This window comes from Pteropus vampyrus, unplaced genomic scaffold (assembly GCF_000151845.1).
Source record: "Pteropus vampyrus isolate Shadow unplaced genomic scaffold, Pvam_2.0 Scaffold8, whole genome shotgun sequence".
Taxonomy (NCBI): Eukaryota; Metazoa; Chordata; class Mammalia; order Chiroptera; family Pteropodidae; genus Pteropus; species Pteropus vampyrus.
The window spans coordinates 14658470-14676745 of NW_011888789.1; the positions used below are offsets into that span (position 1 = coordinate 14658470).

At 45.8% G+C, this 18276-nt stretch overlaps 1 protein-coding gene across 1 annotated transcript in view; it reads right to left on the bottom strand.

Annotated features, from left to right (window-relative positions):
• LOC105301010 (ankyrin-1-like) overlaps positions 1-18276 on the bottom strand; it is a 182261-nt gene that overhangs the window by 34377 nt on the left and 129608 nt on the right. The window contains exons 8-20 of the mRNA XM_023520081.1: positions 17966-18064; positions 14197-14394; positions 12640-12738; positions 12089-12187; positions 11477-11575; positions 10200-10397; positions 9503-9601; positions 8956-9054; positions 4795-4992; positions 2461-2559; positions 624-722; positions 277-375; positions 151-172 (exon numbers count right to left, since the gene is read on the bottom strand). Of these exons, the coding sequence (XP_023375849.1) occupies positions 151-172; positions 277-375; positions 624-722; positions 2461-2559; positions 4795-4992; positions 8956-9054; positions 9503-9601; positions 10200-10397; positions 11477-11575; positions 12089-12187; positions 12640-12738; positions 14197-14394; positions 17966-18064 (1507 nt within the window). The remainder of the gene's footprint in view (positions 1-150; positions 173-276; positions 376-623; positions 723-2460; positions 2560-4794; positions 4993-8955; positions 9055-9502; positions 9602-10199; positions 10398-11476; positions 11576-12088; positions 12188-12639; positions 12739-14196; positions 14395-17965; positions 18065-18276) is intronic.

Consider the following 18276-nt stretch of genomic DNA (forward strand, 5'->3'; position numbering starts at 1 on the left):
ACATGTTTTAGAAACAATTTCAACAATAGTTAAGCAAAAATAAAATGGGGAGAGTGATTGGTACTTGAAAAGATAACCTTCAGTTCACCAGAAAGAGAAACGAATCACAGCACCCTGTGGCCAGCAGGACCCAGGCAGCTGCAGCTTTACTGTCCTGCATCCTGCCCAGGTCCTAGGTGTGCAATGAGGGTCACCTGAGGCTCAGTGGTTAAGGACATCTCACAGGACTGTCCACAAAAGCAGTTTTCTGCAATCAGGAAATGGGTGGGTACTCACCGAGCTGACCTCGTTTGGGGAAGCACCGTTTTTGAGAAGCAGTGTCACAATGTCTGTGTGTCCTTGTTGGGCAGCCTGGTACAAAGGGCTGTATCCTAGCTATAAAACAAGGTAGGCATTTTGGCGGGATTAGCTAGCTCTGATATAAATAAATAACTGCCCACATACTACAGAGACTATTTATCTTCTACATCCAACATAAAAAGTGCATTTTCTCTATTTCCTCTTCTAGGGTCAAAGCTTAAAATTGTGGCATAGCCCCAAGCGTGCCCAGTCATTCTGGCTGCATCCTGATTTGGCACTTAAAAAGCATCAGTATAGGAGTCAGGTCTCAGGCATCCCTGTACCTTAGTCTTGGCATTGACGTTTGCCTGGTGCTGAAGCAGAAACTTCACCAGCTTGATATTTCCATAATGACTGGCCATATGAAGGGGAGTATAACCCATCTGAAAGGCAAGAAAAGAGAATGGGTGACCAGCAGGGCTTCTGGGCCCACCAAGAGCCACTGTGAGTTATGGCTCATTAAAAGAGAGAATGGATGGGAAAACCCTTCAGAAGGTTGACAGCTGCTCTGAGGTATAAGCCGTACTGCCGTGGCCAGTCAGATACCTTTGACCTGGAAAGACACAGGGCTCGATGTCAGACAAGTGAAGTTCGAGATGCCTAGGAAAGAGCCACATGGAGATGCAGAGTAGGCAGCTGGAAAACTGACCCTGAGCCCTGTGAAGAACTTAAGGCATAAAGCCTTGGAGATGAGCGAGGTCAGCTAGCATCAGCGTAGAGAGAAAAAGTGGGGCCACACTTGGAGGGAGATCAGAAAAGAAGACTGTGAGGAAGCAGCCAAGAGACGGGAGGAAAACCAGGAGATTCGGGTTACAGAAGCCAAGAGGGTTCTTCCAAGGAAGGAGCAGCCATCGGGCCCTTTGCTGGGACGTGGGTTCAGATGAGGACAGATGGGGGTATGGAGATCATTTGCTGACCCAGACAAGAGCAGACCTGACTAGACTTTCGACTAGAAAGGTTAAAGCCCACTGTAAACCCCCCCCCAAAGGCTGTCTGAGTTACTGAGTGGCAGTGTAACGGAATTTATAGGAACTGGTTATTGCTTGAAATGAGTCGGCTTTAGGTATTTATTTATTTGTGTTTTGGCTGCAAAGGAGCTAATTTTCAAGGAATCTGTTCTGCTGAATATTTTGGTGCTACCTCTAGAGGCCGACAAACCAAAGCCCTCTGAATCGTTTGACCACCCCCAAGTTCTAACCCACAGTACAAGATCTCTTAGGGCAGGATCCAAAAAGACTAAACTGGGCCCACAAAAGAAGCCTCAAAAGTCCAGAGCATTCTTGGTTTTCAAGCAGATTCCTGTTGAAGCTACAGACGGTTGGCAGTAAAACAGTTTCTAGATCTTTTTCAGTGATATTTCAACACAATGTTGTTGATCAGTGTTCCTGTGGTACCCCAGAACGGGTTGAGGCTGGAAGGGGCGTTACTTTGCGCCTTCCTTTTAATGCAGTTGCCTTATGTTAAAAAGGAATGAAATGCCACTTCTTTCATGAAGGCTCCTTCCAAAAGGAAACACTCTCATCCCTTTGCGCTGCGGTTCTCCAGTGCCTCTTGCACACCTGATATCACAGTCGCTTGTCTGTTCCAGCCTCTGACAGTCACCTCCATGCAAATACCTTGAGGCAGATTCTGCTGCTTGTGTTGAATCTGCTTGTGCTGTGCACTCGGTTATCCTCAGCCCCTTCACAGAGCTCCTCGCTCACAGAGAGGTTCAAAGAAAGCTGAATTGAATTTAACCAAATGCTGGAATAAAAGGGGCTAAATTTTTGACTGAATCCCGGGAAGTCTGACATTTTGACACCCTGCTCGTGTAAGACAGGACTTGGAATCATGATTAAACATTCTTCTCAGTTTCTTTCTTACTAGAGACTCAAAGATCTAGCAAAATTCAAAATTCCCAACTGGAAAGTGAGGTAATTAGGATTGGTGTCTTCAAACTCCACTGTCATCCCTAGGAAGTGTCAGGGAAGAATGTGCCACTGGAGCTTTGGGGTTTCAGAGCTCCGTGGAGGAGTCGATTCTGAAGCGTGAGGGAGGCAGGCACTGGGCAGGACCCACAGTGCACACAAGGAGGGAGGGAGGGGAAGCCCACGAGGACAGAACTGCGGCTGCCTGCCTTACCCGCGTGGTGGCATCCACCGTGACACCGTGTTTGATCAGCATGTCTGCCACTGGAAAGTGGCCTTCTTGTGCTACCAGATGGAGAGGCGTGAGTCCACCCTGGAAAGAAAAAGAAGTTCATCATCTTGTAGCCAGTAAAGAGTTCCAGACCACAGTGAAAGAGCACTGATTTCTGGGAGTTGAACCTGGCTCTGCAGCCACCGACCAGCTATTTGACCTTGGACAAAGCTCTTCCAGCTCCTTTTCTTTCACACCCTTATCTGAAAAATGAGGTGGTTAAACTAAATCAGAGGTCAGCAACATTTTCTGTTAATATTTTAGGCTCTTGTCTCTGTTGCAGCCACTCAGCTCTGGAAGTTATAGTGAGAAAGCAGCTACGGCCAATATGTAAACGAATGGGGCATTATTGTGTTCCAAGAAAACTGTATTTACACAAACAAGTGGTGGGCAGGATTTGGTCCACAGGCCTCAGTTTGCTGACCTCTGAACTAGATGAACTTAACGGTACTTTCCAATTATAACATTTCCTACTTCCAAGATTCAAGATGAACTTTAGAGCCCTGGTTTCCTTATCTAGAAAATAGCGATTATCCCTGACTGATCTCAAGGGCAAAGTAAGGATCACTTGAGAAAACACATATGAAAATTTGTTGAAAACTTGTTGTGTCATTTAAATGTAGCGTGTGATTAGATCACAGCCAGCGCTACGCTGTAAAAAGGATGATCTTGCTGGGACTAAAAACACCATATTCTTGGAGTTCTCATCTTAGCTTTCTCATGAGGATAGTAATGCACCAGAAATGTTCTTTGATATGTGTACACTCCCAACCAGGATGTCAGAAAAGTCTTCTCTCCTCTGTCTCCAACCTCGGTTCACTTTACTAACTGCGAGAAGAAGAAAGCTGCAATTCCTCTGCACTCAGAGGCAGTGGCCAGGCCCGTCCTTTCCCCAGGGACTCTGCCTGCCCTCCTCCACCTTCTGCACTTTCTGCCAGGCTGACCACAGGACCACGAGCAGTGTCTCTGCCCAGATGAAGCCTGAGCAGACAGGTCATCTCCCTCAGGCCTGTGGGGCTGGCTGAAGCGCGAACAGGCCACAATTAGCGATCCCTCGGTCATCCTAAGCCTCTGCCTGCCTTGCCTGGTTCTTGGGATAACACAGTAATCTGCCCCGTGAGGACTAGGAGCAGATGCATGAGGATGTCTCCAGAGTATCACTATCACCCTTAAGGCAGATCTTGCTTTAAATGGCACAAGGAAGAAACCAAGAATCCCATCCAATACAATGATCCTACCATAACACTTCTCTCCTAGGAGTCACCCATCCAAAAGCATATAAAAAGAGCTAATGGAGCTACAGGTTTTAAGAAATCTTATTACTCTTAAAATGCTTGTCTTTCTGAAACTGTATTATGTTCCTTTATTATCTAAAGAAGCAGCTCTTCATATTATATGATTCCATTCATATGAAATGTCCAGAATAGGCAAATTCCAGTGACAGAAAATAGATTAGTGGTTGCCAGGGACCAGGGGGTTAAGGGGAAATGGGAAGTGGCCGCTAATGGGTATGAGGTTTCTTTTCGGGGTGATGAACATGTTCTGGAATTAGATAATGGTATAGTTGCCCAATTCTAAAATATACGAAAAACCACTGAAAAGTACAATTAAAAAGGGTGATTTTTATGGTATGTAAATAATATTTCAATAAAACTATTTTTTAAAAGGAGTGATTCTTAATCTTTCTTGGGCCGTACATTCCTTTGAGAAGCTGATGAAAACTGTGAAGACTTCACCCAGAAAAATTCTCACATGCCTATCTTCCCAAAATGTTGTGCTCAATCTTGGAAGTCTTCAAACTCATATGTTAACAGTCCACAGATTGAGAACTCCTAGTTTGATATATAGGTCGGCATTTAAAAAAATGACTTCCCCACAGAATTAGTATCAACTTACTTAATACATTCCTGAATGTAACACTGGCCTATATTTGGGAAAGTGTGCTATGGATTTTAATATTGGCCTTTTTGCAGATTCTTGAGCCAATCTATTTTGAAAGAATAAGCAAAGGTTTTGGCATCAGATAGGCTCGGAATCATGCAATCTTGAGGCAAAAAGCTTCTCTGAATCTGATTTTTAATTTATGAAACTAAGATAAAACCTACATAAGACCATTGTGAGGATTACACACACACACACACACACACACACACACACACACACCCTAATTCAGAACCTGGGCACACAGTGAGTGCTCAATATGCAGACATAATATCTAGTTAGCTAACATTAAGCCATTACTGAGACCCAGGGCTAATCCAAAGGTGTCATGTTTACCTTGTTCCCCAGGTTACCATTGGCTTGTCTGGAGAGTAGCAGAGCCACCATCTCTGCATGACCCTCCTGGGCAGCCAGGTGAAGAGGTGTCATGCCTTGCGCCGACTCTGCATTAGCTGACGCCCCATACTGCAGCAGACTGCGGGCTACTTCCATCTGGTTCTGCTTGGCAGCGATATGCAAAGGGGTGCAGCCATTCTGAAACAGAAGAATGGTTACAGGAATGCTGAGTTGTCAATGTAAGTGCTCGCCTTAAATTTTAAATCCTCCGAAGGATGGCTAGGCCTGGTTGTTGGCCTGCTGGACACCCACTGAGCAGGGCTGGTGTCACCCAGGGCAGCTTAAGTAAACAAACGAATCTCATCTGTGTGATTTGGAGAGCCCACCCTCGCCCTCGCCCAAGCCAGCAAAGGTCCTGTACCTTTTCTCACCATCTATTTTCTGTTATCACGCTCTGACAAACTGCTGTGCAGGAAATGCTGCCACCAATAGATGCTAGGATACAATTAGGCCTATAGCACAACTAGAAAGCTAGGTAAGTAAGAAAATAAAAGTTTCCCACTTCCTTCTTCCTATATTAAGAACCAACCCTCCAACATTCATAAAGGAAAAGGAATAGAGCCCTTCTTCTTTCCAAGTGCAGTTGGGCCAAGTGTCCCGCTAGGGTTGCCAGCTTTAGGCAGGCAGGATAAGAAGACATGCACCTGGTGAGGGACTTGGGGATGAGGAGTCAGTCTGCTTCACTCCAACTAGCCGTGCGATGGGAGTAAGATATTCAGCAACCACTAGACTTTGTTTTGTACTTTTTAAGCCACTAAAAGTGGACAATAACACCTACCTTGTTCTTAAAGTCGTTGAACAGATCAAATACAATAATGGGAAGGTGCTTTCCAAAGTTAAGGTATAAAAGTAATAAACCTTTGTATAGTTTGCAGCACACTGGTTTAAAAGATGTTTTAAGTCCACAGTGAGATGGAGCTAGCCTCAGAGTAAATCAGCTATGTCACTACACACTGTTATTCAGCTGGCTTTTCTTCTATCTTTTATTTTTGGTAGGAAGAATTTCTCAATGAAGGAAGCAGTACATGGGTTTATATTCTGTAGCAAGCTCCTTATTCCATTGCAGACAGGTAACAGTGATTTTGGTCATCACTGTTAGAAAGCACTTTCACCTACATTATCCCTTTTGAGCTTCACTACAACCATGAACAGCAAATAAGGCAGGCATTTTTATTATTACCCCACTTTGTGGATAAAAAAGCCAATTCTCTGAGAGGCTAAGTGCCTCATTTACCGTCACATAGTAAATGAATAACAGATGACCCAAGTCTGGCTGTCTGACTCCAGATCCCAGGTTCTATCAGCTGGAGCAGTGCTTCTCAAACTTCAGTGTGTCTAAAATCACTTGGGATCTTGTTAAAATGTGATGCTGACTCAGAAGGCCTAGGGAGGCCAAAGATTTTGCATTTCTAACAAGCTCCCATGTAAGGCTGATGCTGCTGGTCCAGGAACCCTCCTTAAAATAGCCAGGTCCAGAGCATCTTGGGCTAAAGGGGATGCCAGGCCTGTGGACCTCTGAGCAGGACCCATGACTTTCTAAGCACATGACCACCCAGCCCCAGAGCAGATGGCATAAGGCATATGGTTCTCCCTCACTGGCCAGCATTCTTCTGGCTGTCCCAGAGAACCGAGTCTCCTCTGCCAGCCATTGTCTTACTGGAGAAACCATCGTTTCTGATTCTGCCAGGATCACTGATCAGGAAGAGGAAAAGAGAGAAAGGGGGCTGACCAATATGGTAAAAATCCCAGTTTTATAGCACTGGGGCACAGGGAAAGATCTATCTGTAAAGTAAATTTTACGGGGAAATGAAAAATTGCAATTTACCCAAAGAATTAAAATGAATTTAAAAATCATTCCCTTTAGATAATTATGTAAGATAATTCATTTGTGTGTTTCTCCTTTTTAATTTGATTATGTTATGAGAAAACATTAAGTCTTCTTTGTAGATTATATTCCCATAGCAAGATCAGTATTTTGATTATAACAAAATTAATTAAACAAAATGATTTTCATACTCTATCAAAACAGAGCAAAGAAAAGAGGGTGGTCCAGTGGATCGAGCCTGAGACTTGGAGCCATCCCTAAATGGAGCTCATCCTCTCTAAATGAGCACTGGAGCATGTCCACTTCTCAGTGCAGCTGTTAGGATAAAATGGGAGGAAGCAGCTGAACACAAACAATCACCGTGAGGACTTCTTTTAATGTCAAAGGACAGTAGTAACTCAAGCAATTTGACGTATATTCATGGAAGTGTAATCAGTAGTCCCGGGCCACTTGGGCAGCTGTGGATGTCCACAATGGCAAGGATAACACCCTTTCCTGCCAAAGGGCAAGCTGGCCCTGGAGGTGACTCGGGCTGCCAGACGACCCTGGTTAAAGCCCAGATACAAGAAGAACTGTCCATCTCAGGACAGGAACTGCTCTCTGAGCTTCCCTCAAACCAGGACACAAGGGAATGAATGACCATCTGTTGGTGACAAAGACAAGGAGCAGGGAGGCAAGAGGGTCAAGGAGAGGTTAGGGAGGGCTAGGTGCCAGTAAAAGTCTCTGCTTTCCCGAGGAAATGAGCTCATCCAAAGGCATGTTTCTGGAGAGAGATCTGCTTGAAACAACATTAGCATCAAAATTAGAAAGGGGAGGGTTTGGTTTGGGTGCAGAAGGATTTGCATGTGAAATTCTACAAAATTGCCAGACGACTTGGTAAACTATTTTTTGCCATGGAAACAAAACCCATCTGTACAGCATTTGTGCTTGGATAAAACTCTCTTTAAATACCATAGACCTGGCTCCGACTTCTTTTATATAAGGAGGGGTACGAGGAGGAGAGGAGTCCAGTTTTTTATTTTTAGAGGCAGGAGTAAGTCACATCTAAGCAGGGCCACATGTTCCATCTACACAATGACGTGGGCTTTGCTACAACAGTGTCAGGGACAGGAGCCCAAGGAGATAGGGGCGTCTGGGAGACACTGTGTCTACAGAAAAGTGAGGCTGTAAAATTCAGATGAGCATCCATTCTGAGGAAGGAAGACAAGCTGAAGGCTGGTGCTGATTTTTCCCTGACTTGGCTGCATCCCCATGAAGTCAGCAGGTGTCAGCTGGAACCACACATCCACCTAACCTGACGACTGCCTCTGTAGAGGCAGCACTCAGACCCCTGTGGCCTGGCTGAGCACTGGGGTTGGCTCTCCCAGAAATTATCCTGTTTCTTCTGAATCTTGGCTGCCCTGTCAGATAGTGAGCTCCCGAGAGCAGTGACTGCCTGTGTCCTCGTATCCAAGCCCTGCTCCCCCTCCAGACCCCTCCCCTCTGCAGGTGGTCACCAGCCCCATGGTGCCCTTCCCCTCCCACAGGGGGCAGCCTATCCTCCAAAATGACCTTCTATCCGCTTTATCCCTACACCTTATATCACCTCCCCGCTCCCCAGTGTGGCCTTACATAAGCAAGCCTCGTCAGCTCCTTTTCCTCTAGTTCCCTTAAGATGCAATGCACCTGCTGCTCTGAGCAGTACATTTCAGAGACTGTGTAAGGCCAGTACGCTGGACATTTGTCTGCAGTGTAATGTACATGGGTATGCCTTGCTAAAAAACACCACGATCCAAAAGTCTGAACTCATCAGAAAAATAGATTTGGGGGTGACTAGTCACATTCCAAATAGGTTCTTTCCTTCAAGGTTCTGACAAGTTCACTCCCGGCCCTGAATATTTCTCAATGTGTGGTCATTGTGCTGAATCCGAGGACGAGACTGACCACTCGTGGAGACTCCTGCTCATGCTGACCTTGGACAGCCAGTGGACAAAACTCAGCTGGCATGCAGTGGTTTGGGGAACACATTTGTGTAAAAAGAATCCGCCTCTGTGAGATAACCTATTGCTAAGAAGTGTTACCCACTTCCTGCCCACTCCTGGTCCCCCAATTATACCGCAGGTAACATCTGTGAAAGTGAGGTGAGATTTCTGAGGTAAAAATAAAAATAAAACACAGAAGCCCTTCGGCTGCTACTGCAAGAGCCCGCCCTGAAGGCATGGCGGGCAACCTTGCTCTCCAGGAGCTGTGAGACTCTCTGTCTGATGCTCCTGGTGTGTGGGCCAGGGCAGGCTTACCCAGTCAGGGCTGTGTGGGGAGCCACCCCGGGGAAGCAGCAGCTTGACGATGTCCAGGTGGTTGTGATGAACGGCCACGTACAGGGGAGTAAAGCCATTCTGCAGGAGGGTGAGAACGACAAAGAGAACAGCCTTCACTCAGTTGATTTTCTGTTAGTGAGATCCCTGTAGCTGTGGGCAGCACCATTCTGAGATGTGCGTCATCTCTTTTATATAGATAAAACCTGATTGAAATTCATTCCAAAACCAATCTTGATCAAAGTCGCTAAGGAGTATAACCAGCCAGACCCAGAGCCACCTCCTAATTTCTGAGAGGCCCGATGAGAGCATGATCAGCACATTCACTCAGAACAGGCCACCAGAATTTTCTAGAAAGTCAAGGCCATTGTCAGAAAAACGAGTCTTCCCAAAGGCCACTCTCTCTAGATGGCTGCCCATCCAAAAAATTGACAAAATAGGCTCAAACAAGAGATATCATTCTCAATACGTAAAGTTTATCTTTTGTTCTAGCTTCTAATTTAAGAAAGGTAGAGAAGTTCAAGCTCACTTTTCCGGCAGCATTTGGATGTGCGTCCCGTTCCAGCAGCAGCTCTGCCACCCTAACCTTCCCATACTTGGCCGCCACATGGAGAGGGGTAAATCCTTTCTGAGGAGAAACACAGGCTGTCAGAACCATGTGGAGCCATGACTACCCTCCATGGAGAAAGGGCCCTCGGCAAAGGAGGTGTCTCATCTTAACGGACATGGAGACGCCTATCAAATAAAGGACACAGAATTTCTGATCCCTCTGAGAGGCCAAGGCCTCGGGAATCAGCAGGCTTCCTCTATCACCTGCCACCCACACCTCTCGCGAGGAGCATAAAACCACCTCGTGTTGTGATTCGGCCGCCAGCTAGTTGAGGGCAGGGTTGAGTCTTAATCTTTTCTGTATTCCAGAACCTGTCTGATTTGTCTAGAGCAGGTGCTGAGCAAGTAGCTATTCTGTAATAAATGGATGAAGGCTGGGTGGGTGAATGAGAAACTACAGTTCACCACTTTTCTGGGGCAGGACAATGACACCTCAGGCTCACAGATGGTGGCCGGTCCTGTGCGTGCGGGCTGACCGCCCTCCCCGCCCACCGCCACCCCTAGCTGCTTACAGCACAAATGAGGCAGCACAGAGGAACGACCCTGCCACAACTCAGGCCCAGCAGTGATTAGCCTGCCCTAGTCACTGCTAGAGAACAGGAGGAGGAAGTCTGTACCTTGGTCATGCATGCCTGAGAGGCTTCCTTTTCCAAAAGGGCCAGGGCCGTTTCCACATGACCCTCTCGGGCCGCAATGTGCAGCGGGGTGTGCCCGGCAGTGGTGGCCAGGTTGGGGTTGGCGTTATTTTCTAGCAGGAGCTTCACCATGTTCGTGTGGCCAACGCGGGCTGCACAGTGAAGTGGGGTCTGGTCATCCTGGAACCGGAAGTGAAAATGAAGAACAGGGAACACTAAATTTACCTAATCCAAACTTCATTTTACAAAGAAAGAAAACAGAGGTGAAGTGACTTTCTCTCAAAGTCACACAGCCGCAAGATGAAGAGATGAGTTACAGAAACCAATATGCTGTCTGTTATTTAATCCTTACAATAACCCTTGTTATTGTTATTTCTACTTAGCTGCCCAAAGACCCATTCTTACCATCTGTGAAATGGGAATAACAATGTCGAGCTCCTGGGACTATAGTTAGGACCAAACAGGGTATATAAGACGTTGCACATGGTGTTTGGTATGTGACAGGCACTCGATAAATTGTGGTGACTACTGTCTACCAAGCCACATCTAAGTGGACACTTGTCTTTCTGTTTGACACTACTTTGGTTTTCTGCATGCCAGGGGTCATGAGAGAGTCTAACCTGCCAAAGAAGAAAGATGACTTTTTAATCCTACCCTGCCCCTTTCTGTTTATGCAGAAAGAGTTCCGTGGGTGAAGTCTTCGTGTTATTGGGCCCAGCTGGGGGCCTCCCTCATGTGGCCCAAACACAAACCAGAGTCCTAACTCTAAACAGAGCCTCTGTCACCTGTGGGCTAGGAAAGCCTGATCATGGCCAAAGCCAGTCAACTTGCTAACTCAGCAGGTATTCTTATTCTTCACTCACTCAATCCCTCCAAAATGCCTTTTACAACAAGGGGGAACCATCTATTTTTAGATCAAGTTATTCCTGACTTATTTTCACTGGCAATGCTTTCTTCAAAAAGTTGCTTCTCCTCTTATACCGTGACTGTAACCACCATGAAACCCTTTCAGCTCAATAAATACTGCAGACCAGATGATGGACTTTCATCATCCTAAAGAACATAGTTTGGATGCAAAAATGTCTCTAGCCTTATCGGAACCCTGGAAAGCAGAATCTGATCGTTTAGTGTAACGGACACAGAATGACCAGGAATCTCTGTGCCAACAGCACTGCAGCCAGGCTTCTAATTAGGGTGGATTTCTCCTCACTGCACTTGAATCATTTACATCCCAGGGTCCTCCCGCCTCCAGAATGCACCTTAGCTTTGGCATTGACTTTGGCTTTGTTCTGGAGCAAATATTTGGCCACTTCCGTGTGCCCTGCTCTGGCAGCCATGTGCAGCGGGGTCTCCACTTTCTGTAAAATAACAAAATTATAGAAGTGTTAATACATGCTGGGTTTCCAAAAACACACACGCAGAGCTCCAAAGTGTGAGCCGAGAAATGCTTGACAGGTTTTCGTCCAAGAGGTGGAGTTGCCCCAGCAAACAGCTCCTTCAGCCTTTAGCCTGCTGATATCTGGGGGTGTGTGTGTGTGTGTGTGTGTGTGTGTGTGTGTGTGTGTGTGTGTTCTAAGTATACTCACAAGTAAACCCCAGAGCTAACAAAAAATGCAAATGTATTTCAAGATAACACTTACAGAAGTTTCCAAATTATTGTCCAAAATAAAATCCCTGAGACTTACAGATGTGTGAGAAGTTTAATTCGGAAAGCTTCAGTATGTAGGGCTGTTCTCCCTTAGTCTGAAGCCTCTGCTATTCTGAGAATTCTACCTCTATTCCCAGAGAGGAGATCTAAGGATCACTGGCTAACGCATCCCTCTGAGCTCTCGGTGCTGAGAGAAGAGCCCTTGCTCTCCCCATGGGCTTACCACACTGGAGACATTGGGTGATGCCCGCCGCTGCAGGAGGTTCTTCACGATGGGCAGGTGCCCCATGAAGGAGGCCACGTGGAGAGGTGTCAGGCCAGACTGAAACAGACAAGACAGGAATGAGGAGAGAGGAGACTTCCCTGCTCTTCCAAAGAAGAGACAGCTAGATATTGCTAAAGCTTTCTTGCCTGTAGCTGCTCTACACTGGTTTTCCAAAAAAAAGGGAGTAAATGAGATGGGTTCATTTTCAGGAAAATGGCTGGAGGGAAAAAAAAATCACTGTGGGGTGATTCGGCCCATTTTACAACTTAAAAAATTACATCTGATCTTGAAAAGCTCCCTGAGACTTGACCTATCTTTTCTCGTTTTAGTTACCCCTGAGTTATTTCTCCGAGCAATCTAGACATGCTCACGCACGTGCGTGCGCACGCACGCACACACACAAATACCTGCAGCCACATGTAGCTACAAAGAACAACTCTCAAGAAGGCTACTGGAGGAAGACCATGGCGGGGAAGGAACCATCCACTCGTCTGCAGAGTTTCTCTTACCTCGGTGACAGCGTCGATGGAGGCTCCTGTCTTCAGCAGCAGCTCCATGACACGAATATGGTTCTTCTTGCAGGCGATGTGTAAGGGGGTGAAACCATTCTGCAGCCCCACACAAAGGGAGAGAGACAAGCAGGAGCTTACATATTAGCCCAAGGAGCACCCCGACCACCTTGCTGATTAAAAGGCAGCCTCAGGGATGCCCACAGACCAGACTGTCAATTACTACAAATCACCTGAGCGGTAGGTGCCATTCACCTTATACGCCAGGCACATTCCTGAGCATGTTGTCTATAAACCTTTTTAAAATTTTTAATACTATTTTTGGATGCACTAAAAGAGTCTACTGTTTAAAGTTTCCTTAAGGAGAAATTTTTAATAAAGAGTACTTTTGTGAAGTAAATCATGTTCCTTCTTCCCGAAACTGACGATCATTTTTAGTAAAATGGATTTCTGTACATCACCTCTGCTCTAAAGTGATATATTGAAATGTAAACTCCATAAAGGCAGAGATATTTGTTTGCTTGGTTTTGTCTGTTTGCTTGTTATTTTTTTTGTTTCTTTTTTTTCAGTGTTTTATCCCACTAAGGTAGTGGTTCTCAAAGTGTGTGTGGGGGGGAGGGGATTTTTGCCACCCCATCCCACCTTTGGGACATTTGGCAATGTCTGGAGACATTTTTGATCGTCACAACTAGAAGAGTGCTATTAGCATCTAGCAGGTAGAGGCCAGGGATGCTGCTAAATGACCTACAGTGCACAGGCCGCCCCCCTGCAACAAAAAAATATCAGGCCCCAAATGTCCATAGTGCTGAGATTGAGTGACTTCAACTACCCTGGAACAGTGCTTGGCATGTGGTAAAGCTTGATGAGAGCTTTCTGGATGAATGAATGAGCAATCCTTGTAGTCCCTAGAGGCTATCCTGCTTTCTAAATTCTCCTACCCTGGGAATGAGCAGAGGGGAAAGGGTGGTCATGGGCAGGCTCTGTGCAGAGTTCTGGCCCCACCAGATCCCTGAACTGATCTGGGAGCCCCTGGCCAAGGAGGGAGGGGAAGGAACCATCCCCCAGGAGGGCATTAGCTTTAGGCCTAAACTCACATCTACATGAGCACCATGAAAACTGTAAGCCCCTTTGCAGAGGAAGAATGCTTAGCTCAGGCCATTCCACTTGCCCCCAAAGCAGATTTAAAAAGCCAGGCAGTCTCTAAGAAATCACCCTCAGCCCCAGGCCTGGCTCAGATGTAATGGCACCCCCAACCTACACACATACCATGAACACTGTTTCTTCAGTCAGGCCTCTTACGCCGAAGCCCTCCCCTGACCTCAGCCTGTTACCAGTGATCACAGTCAGTAGGTATAAGAGGTGACATTGTGTGGCAGGGACTGTGAAGGTTACCACCCTGTCTGTGTACTGACACGACTGATACTTTCCAGTCCCTGAGTCTCAGGAGTAATACCAGGTGCCAGCTGGTGTCCCTCCCAAGAGGCTTAGCCATGCAGCTCTGATCCTGTCTCACTTGGCCCTTGCCCCTCTCGCCTTCTTCAATAGCCTCCCACTCACCAGGGCTCTGGAGTTTGGTTTGGCCCCTTTATCCAAAAGGACCTTGGCCACTCTGTGATGGCCACAGTGGGCTGCCACGTGGAGTGGGGTCAGGTGATCCAGGGTGATGTCATCTATCTCTGCATTGTATTGCAATAGAAGTCGGACACAGTCAAGGTGGTCTCCCTGAGCCGCCATGTGAATTGGGGACAAGCCGTTCTGGATGAAGAAGGAAAAACAAGTAATCACAAAGGCTTCTGGGGACAGGACACGACAATCTAGGGCAATGATTTCAACCTCACTTCCTGCTTCTTCCCTACACTATGCTTCATGTGGCTCCTGAGGCGGTTGGTTCATTCTGGCTTCATGCTCACGCTGGTCTCTGACTAAACTCTTCCTTTCCACCTAGCCAAATCCTCCAAGCCAACTCCAGCCAGGCCCGCCTTTTCCATGAAGCTTTACTGTGGGCTTTTCTTATCTGTACCACTCGCTCAGACCTTATTCATATATATTTGCTGGCCTGTATTTATAATTCATTTTTCTAGTGTGGGCATCTTCTCTCCTTACTTATAAGCTTCTTAATTTAAGATCAGTGACCATGCCTAACATCTCTCATATGCCCACAGTGCCCTGTACGTGCATGTAACACACATAGTGTTCCTTAATTAATATGGTTTTGAATGAATGAGTGATGATAAAATGGAATTTTGATCCCTCTGTTCTTTGCCTCTAACAAATGCACATCAATTAAAAAATGTGTTAAGTATTCTCACTGTTTCTAAGATAGCAATTTATTTTTAAAAAACATTAACAACAGAGGATACTCATTCATTCATTCATTCATTCATTCAGACATTAATTCAACACATATTTATTAACTTATTAATGTGTACCAGGTATGTGTTAAGCTCTGGGGAAAAAGAACAGAGCAGACATAATTCCTGGCCTAACGAAGCTGGTAGACTAATAGGTAAAATACGTGCAAACAGGTACATGATTGCTATTCAGTGTGGAGACATCAGGGAAAGCACGATCAAAGTACAGAGGTACACAGGAGTGTGGAGTCATGGTGAGGGAAGGGACACAGGGAGAGAAGGCTTCCAGGAGGAGGTCACCCCTGAAGCCAGGACTTCACCAGGAAGACAAAAGGGGAAGAATCTCCCATCAGAGGGAATAGCGTGTGCAGCACCAGAGGCGACCATCCTAGGGGAAGTCAGGGACTTGTATGCAGTTAAACATGCAGGAGAGCCAGGTGCAATGGGGGCATAGAGCTGGGCTGGAGTGGCAGGCGGGAGCTACAGCGTGAAAGTTTACGAGTTAAGGAACTGGCGTTGGCTTTTACAAAGCAATAATCGAAAGAGGATTTTCGGCAAGGGAGAAACACAATCAGGCTGCATGACAGCTGATATTAGTGGTATGGTTTGAATTGTGATCCCTCAAAATGCATATGTTAAAGTCTTAACCTCCAGGACCTCGGAATGTGACGTTATTCAGAAATAGGGTCATTACAGATGTAGTTAGTTAAGATGAAGTCATTACTGTGGGCTCTATTCCAATATGAATAAAAAGGGAAAATCTGGACACACACACAAAGAGCGAAATGTCATGTGAGATGAGGCAGAGATTGGAGTGATGCATCTACAAGCCAGAGAAAGCCAGAGATTGCCAGCAAAGCACCAGAAGCCAGGGGAGAGGCCTGGAACAGATTCTCCCTCACAGCCCTTAAGGAACCAACGCTGCTAACACTGATCACAGATTTCCAGCCTCCAGAACTGTGAAACAATAACCTTCTGGTTTTTTTGTTTGTTTTTGGTTTTTAGGGGTTTTTTTAGAGTCAAAGGAAGTTTATCAGGAAAGAGGTAACACTCCACAGACAGAGCATAGCCTCCTCTCAGAGGCAGAAAGTGAGAGGGCCTAAGAGAGACAAAGACAGTGAGAGAGACAAAGTAAAGAGTACCGAGAGGAAGGCAATGAGAGGGACCTAACCTTCTGTTGTTGAAGACAACCCAGTGCGTGGTACTTTGCTACAGCCGTCCTAGGAAACCAACACAGTTTTTATACTCACTGCATTTTAAAAAGGTCATACCATATTTCCCAACTGAAAACAAGGAAATTCTCAGTAAAAACTTTTCATAACCATCCTTGTTAGTTCCATGCTAATAATCCGGATAATATAAAATCATTACTAATTTAAGAACACTTGTAAATTTAAATACAGGACCTCTGTGGAAAAATGTTGAGAATTTCCTGACTTAATAATATAATTGGTTTGTAGCAATTCAACTTTCACTTATCTGAGGATTTTGACTTTTATATGTACTTTCGGAGATATTATCTCATGTAATAATCCCAACAACTCTAGGAGAGAGGCGTAGAGCTCTCCAAATGAAGAAATGGAGGCACAGGGAGAATAAGAGACATGCTCAAAGTCACACAGCGAATCAGCCGTCAGTGGAGGATTAAATAAGAAATAAACTGTTTTAGTAGAGGATATCCTCACCCAACACACACGCACACATGCACGCGCACGTGCGCACACACACTCACCCACCCACACGCACACACCCACACACACACACCAGCTTGGTGCTGTGAATCGTGACCCAAATTACAGATAGCTCTGTAGAACACTCACATGATAATGTGCCAGGGAATAAATTGGCTTCCATGGTTATGTCCTGTGCCAAAATTTTATGACAGAGAACTTCTCACAGAAAACCTCCAGCATGGCCATGAATGGGCCTGGTTTCTGCCTTGCTCTTCTAAATTCACACCCTCTAAATTCACCCCAAAGAATGGAGCAAACTAAGCAAAATAAGCCAGACAGAAAAAGTTGAAAATCACATGCTATCACTTATATGTGGGATATAAACCTAAAAGCAACAAATGAACAGGACAAACAGAGACTCATGGACATGGACAATAGACTAGTGGTTACCAGAGGGTAGAGGGGAGGGGGGACAGAGGAGGTAGATGAGGTAAAAGGGGTCAAATATGTGGTGACAGAGAAAGAAATCTAACTATGGGAGGTGAACACACATTGTAAATATATATATGCCTTGCTGTTAAAATGTACAGCTGAAACATACCAGATTTTGTTAAGAAATATCACCGTAAAAAAGAAAAAAAAACTTAAAAAAAAAAAAAAGAATGGAGCAGAGGACCTGGATGAGGTATAGGTAACACCCAGTGGTCTGACAGCATCAGCTCCAGGAAGACTCAAGATTTCATATTAGAACTGAAGGATGGGCCTTGGCTCTTGCCCCTAATGGACCATAAGAAGAACTGTTTTGTTTTCTTTTTAACCTCAGTCTGGCTGAGGCTCTGAAGACTTTTCCGAGTGCTTGGCTCCTGTCTTTTCTGGAGCCAGGGTAAAATAGACAAGGGTTGACCTAGAGCTACAGTAGACAATGACAGCCCACAGGTCAAATCTGAACTGCTGCCTGTGTTTATAAATAAAGTTTTATTGGAACATAGCCACTAATTTGCATATTCGCCATGGCTGCTTTCCTGCTACAGTGGCAGAGATGAGTCATGACAAGAGACCATGGCCTGCAAAGCCTAAAAACATTTAGCCCTTTAGAGAAAATTTTGCTGACCTTGAACAGGAATCAGCAAATTAGGGCTATACGAGTGTCTCCTGTGTGACAGGCATTGGGGTAAATATCATACACACTGGCTTGTTTAGTAGTATTAGGATTTATGTTTCTCAAAAATGGGATCTGCTTCTAGGCTGGCCTGACCTGGAGCCCTGCCTAAAAGATGCTCTTTATGGAAAAGAAGCACATACCTTGGTTTTGGCTTGGATGGGTGCCCCGTGGTCCAGCAGGATCTCTGAGATTCTCACATGCCCATTCCGAGCTGCACAGTGGAGAGGTGTCAATTCATCCTTTAAAAGACAGAGTCACAAAGAGAAAGCCCCAAAGGCACCTATCAGAGGCCGCTGGAGAGAAGGCAGCCCGCAGCATCATTCCTGCTGCAGAAGCACGATGCTTCCTTAAGGACCAGCTCGACTCCAGCACAGTCTTATTATTGTCTCCTGCTGTACCCTGGCTCCCGATATGGACTGTTCCAAGAGAGGCCCATCGGTAGCTGGTCACG